At 35.4% G+C, this 4,714-nt stretch overlaps 1 protein-coding gene across 1 annotated transcript in view; it reads left to right on the plus strand.

Moving 5' to 3' along the window:
• The first annotated feature begins 125 nt into the window (after positions 1-125).
• Positions 126-4,714, plus strand: part of LOC101512251 (U1 small nuclear ribonucleoprotein 70 kDa) — a 5,757-nt gene continuing 1,168 nt past the window's right edge. Inside the window, exons 1-10 of the mRNA XM_073363917.1 lie at positions 126-386; positions 593-707; positions 819-898; positions 1,815-1,890; positions 1,975-2,039; positions 2,121-2,183; positions 3,380-3,461; positions 3,561-3,723; positions 4,279-4,347; positions 4,562-4,712. Of these exons, the coding sequence (XP_073220018.1) occupies positions 279-386; positions 593-707; positions 819-898; positions 1,815-1,890; positions 1,975-2,039; positions 2,121-2,183; positions 3,380-3,461; positions 3,561-3,723; positions 4,279-4,347; positions 4,562-4,712 (972 nt within the window). The 5' untranslated portion in view covers positions 126-278. The remainder of the gene's footprint in view (positions 387-592; positions 708-818; positions 899-1,814; positions 1,891-1,974; positions 2,040-2,120; positions 2,184-3,379; positions 3,462-3,560; positions 3,724-4,278; positions 4,348-4,561; positions 4,713-4,714) is intronic.

Below are 4,714 nucleotides of genomic sequence, written 5' to 3' on the forward strand. Positions count from 1 at the left end.
AAAAATAAAATAAAAACTAATATAACTACTAATATATTAAATTTACGTATTTCAATAAAAAATGATGGGATATGTTTTGCATTTATTTTATTTTTATGCACTATTATCTCTGTGACTCCAAAATACACATTCCATGCTTGAAAGGCTTCACTATAAATACCTGGCAATAGCACTGACGATCGAGAATCGGCTAGGTCCCCATATTCGAGACCGCAAATCGGATCTCGCGATCTCTTTAGAATTAGAATCCATTCTCGTGATTTCATCAACTCTTCACCATGGCAGACTTCAACAACAACAACGATCCTCTTTTGCGCAACCAAAACGCCGCCGTTCAGGCTCGTACCAAAGCTCAGAATCGCGCCAACGTCCTTCAACTCAAGCTGGTACATCTTCTCTCATTCCTTCTAGATTCATCTCATGTCCCTCATTTTCATTCTTTCATTTTCCCTAATTGGTCTTCACATCTATGAGATTGTTGTTAATTTACAATAGCTAGGGTTTATTGTTCGTAACCCTAGACAATAGATTTTTCGCGAATCGGTAGCTACTCTTTTTTTGATGATTTTATTTACCTTTTTATTTTATGCAGATTGGACAGAGTCATCCAACTGGTCTTACCGCGAATCTGTTGAAGCTTTTTGAGCCTAGACCTCCCTTGGAATATAAACCTCCTCCGGAGAAAAGAAAATGTCCTCCGCTAACAGGTATTTGATGATTGTTTTTGTTAGGTTTTTTTTGATGATTTTATTATTGATTAATGATGATTATTGATATGTATGCAATTGAAGCGTTTGTTTTTGTTTTTTGTTTTCAAGGGATGGCACAATTTGTGAGTAAGTTTGCTGAACCTGGTGAACCGGAATACTCCCCGCCTGTCCCTGTTGTTGAAACACCTGTAATGTTCAGTTCTTTTGAGACTATTTATGTAGAGTTATTAATTTGACTGTGTTATGCATATAGCTTTGTAATGCCTGTGGAGGTTTGATTTAATGCTATATTTTGTGTTTTTTGCGATATTTTTTTACTGATACAGCTGAAGCAGCTTCTCCAGGTTGTTTGTGATGAACATAATTCTAAGTTTTTTTGTCCTAATGATTGATCTAATTATATTATTTAGTGTTGTCAATCGCGGATAATACCAGTTTTTTCAAATCCTGCCATGCAATAGTGCTATAGTGCCTCAATAGCTGCTATTTGACAAACTTTGTACTAAATAGCTTATCGCAGATCAAAAGTGATTTGTTCAAATTCAGCTATGCCAAAGTGCAGCTGCTAATTAAAAACACTGATATTATCCATGTTGTGTTTGATTGCCTTTTCTAAGAGGTTCTTGAGAAAACGGGTACTATAACTATTAGTTTGCAAACAAACATTTGTGCTCAGAAGTGTATCTATATTATTGCTTAATTTTGCAGTTACGTTTTCCTTTATGTAATAGTTCGCTAGCAGAATGTCTATCTAACTGATTCTGACTCATTGCCTGCTCTTTCATATGGTTTTAATTCGTTCTAAAAAAATATCTGAATAAATATTCTGTGGTCATTAATAACAATTAGTTAGTTTGGATGCTCAACATATTAGTTGAAAAATATAATAACTATTGGTTCTTCCATCTTTACAAGGTTCCAGTTTTTCTTGAATTTATTTAACAAGTGACCAGTATAATGTTTGGTTGACTGACATAACTGCTACATACACATTAATATGACAATTGGCAAATAGAAACAATGAAGTAGTTTAATGCCAAAGCCCTTGTTTCAATAGTGAATAGTATAATACGCATAGTTGCTGATCCATTTTGGTGTACTCAGACAGAAAGAAGAGCTAGAGTACACAAATTAAGGTTAGAGAAGGGAGCTGCAAAGGCTGCTGAAGAGCTTGAGAAATGTGATGACTCTTATACTGTTATAAATTTGTTGATTTTGGAGGGTTAAGTTATCTGATTTTGTTTTTCTTTCTGCTTCAATGTAGATGATCCACATAACGATCCAAATATATCAGGAGATCCATACAAGACTTTATTTGTGGCCCGACTCGTAAGTTACAATTTTCTATTCAGTAACTCTGGTGCTTTCTTATATTGCTCGTCATATTTGATTGATTTTATCTTTCAACAGAGTTATGAGACTACTGAGAGCAGAATCAAACGGGAGTTTGAGTCATATGGTGCAATCAAACGGGTAGGTATTTTGAATATGCTCAAAATGGTTCGGTAAGCTTATCATGTATGTTTGTTCATGATTTATTCTATTTTACTTCTATTTGACTTCTTTACAACTTTTTAGCCTTCACAATGTATTTTCAAATTTAACAATTTCCATATGCAGTAATTTATCAAGAAAAACAAAATACTAGCTTATTTTAGCATAATAATATAGATCTTTATCGCTTTTCTTTTGCTGTTGAAGAAACTGTTTCATACGACTTAACTGGTTTTCATGACAAAATAGCTTATCAGAAAATCAGTCAATGCATAATATTTATCTCATCCTATCCAAAATTTCGAGGGTATATAATATGAACATTCCTAATTATATTTGTAACTTTTTAGTGCCTTTGAAATGGTAATCACTGCTTTTGGTTGCACCACCAATTTGTTCTTGGGGCGTTGGGTCTCTAGGAGTAATTTTTAGCTGCAAGTTTAACATCTCGATACATATACCTGGTAATGGTTGGTCGTCTTGATTCACATCCCTGGTAATTATTGATAATCTTATGTATCAAACGGTAAATGATTCTCATATCAATCAAACCCAATTTCCATTCAAGGGCTCCTCCTGCATGGTATTTTAGTTGGGCAGAGCAATGATGCAAAATTGTGCCTTTGGCCTTGTTTTCGAGCAAGTTAAGGAGACTGACCACTTCTGTTCTTTTCCTGCACTGGGTAAAATATGTTGGGAGTATTTCAATCTCTTCACTTTTTGCTTAAATTCTTAGTTAGCCTACATTTGATGTTGCTAAAACTTTATTTTTGGCTTTAAAGGCTATCAAAACCAAATCAGCCGTTGAGAAGATGTAATGGTATTTTCTATATTACCCACAGTTTTCATTTTATCAATTCTAAAAAATAATTATCCCTGGTAAGGGGATGCTAGTCAACATCTGGTTAATTGGGCCCAAATACATCCGTTTTACTGCAACTATTGCTGGTGGTGACGCATCTCATGATGGGAGCTGTGTGATTTAAAGGTGAGCACGGCTAATTAGGCATAGTGCCTGTCTGCCGTGCCATTTAGGATTATAGTGTTAGTATTTTATTGATTCTTAAGTGAGACTGTGAGAGAGCAGCATCTTGTGTTATTTTCATTTGTGCTATTACTAGAATGTTTTCTTCTGACTATTTGTTTTTTTTTCCTCCCAATTTCTTATGGTTTAGGTTCGGTTGGTCACTGATACTGAGTCAAATAAACCTAGGGGTTATGCATTCATTGAATACCTGCATACCAGAGACATGAAAGGTTGGATAGTGGTTTAGTAATATTTGTCTGGTTATTTCACTATATACATATAATGTAAATACATATCATTTTAAGTCACATTTTTCATGAATTATGCAGCTGCTTATAAACAAGCTGATGGTAGGAAAATTGAGGGTAGAAGGGTGCTTGTGGATGTTGAACGTGGGAGGACTGTTCCAAATTGGCGACCCCGCCGCCTAGGAGGTGGGCTTGGTACTACTAGAGTGGGGGGTGAAGAAGTTAATCAGCGACATTCGGGGAGGTAAACGTTCAAAACTTGTTTTTTTTTTTAAGAATTATGCTGAAGTAGATTTACGATTAAAATTGAAAACTGAAAACATTAACTGTTGTGACCTTATTTTATGATATGTATATTTATATGTTGTAGTTGATTGAGAACATGATATTTGCAACAATTGAATTCACCTGAGTTGACCTGGCAATTGAATGGTTCTTCTGCTGTTTGAAATTAAGTGAACATTTCTCAAGTTGTATATGTAAATTGGACCCGTGGCTGATTATTATTTATGTTCATCTGTTGGAGAAATCTGGCACATACCTGGTTATCTCCTGCCCACCTACCTATCTGTTGAAACATTTTTGCATCAAGATTGCTTGCATTTAACATTTTTGGTTCATGATTGAATTGGGTTGCCCAATATCAATATGACACTGATTGTTGCTGTGTAGCTAACCATCACCCTAGATTCAAATTGTTATATGTAGTATGTCTTGTTGAATGTTGTGTCTATTTATTTTGTCGGATGCTTCCTCTGTTACTGCTGAAGGAAAATCCTAACATGTCTTATTTATTCAGGGAGCAACAGCAGTCAGGACCTTCGCGTTCTGAAGAACCCAGAGTGCGTGAGGATCGGCATGCTGATCGGTAAGAATGTGTTTCTGTTTCAATTTTAACTAGTTAATTGGTTTTGGCACGAAACAAGTTTGCTGAGTGTTCATTGATTTCTTGACAATAGAGGGGCCTATAGTTTCCCTGCATTATATTTTTACATAAACATGGAGGATTTTGAAACCAAATTCATTCATCAAATGTTGCATAAGTTATTTACTTTGACTGCTGTGTGCTTAAATCATTTTAGGGACAGAGAAAAGTCACGTGAAAGAGGTAAGGACAGAGATAAGGAAAGAGATAGAGAACGGGAGCGATCACGTGAACGATCTAGCGATAAGGCTAGGGATCGTGATCATAGAGAGGATAGACACCACAGAGATCGGGATAGGAATAGAGACAG

This window comes from Cicer arietinum, chromosome 7 (genome assembly GCF_000331145.2).
Source record: "Cicer arietinum cultivar CDC Frontier isolate Library 1 chromosome 7, Cicar.CDCFrontier_v2.0, whole genome shotgun sequence".
Lineage (NCBI taxonomy): Eukaryota > Viridiplantae > Streptophyta > Magnoliopsida > Fabales > Fabaceae > Cicer > Cicer arietinum.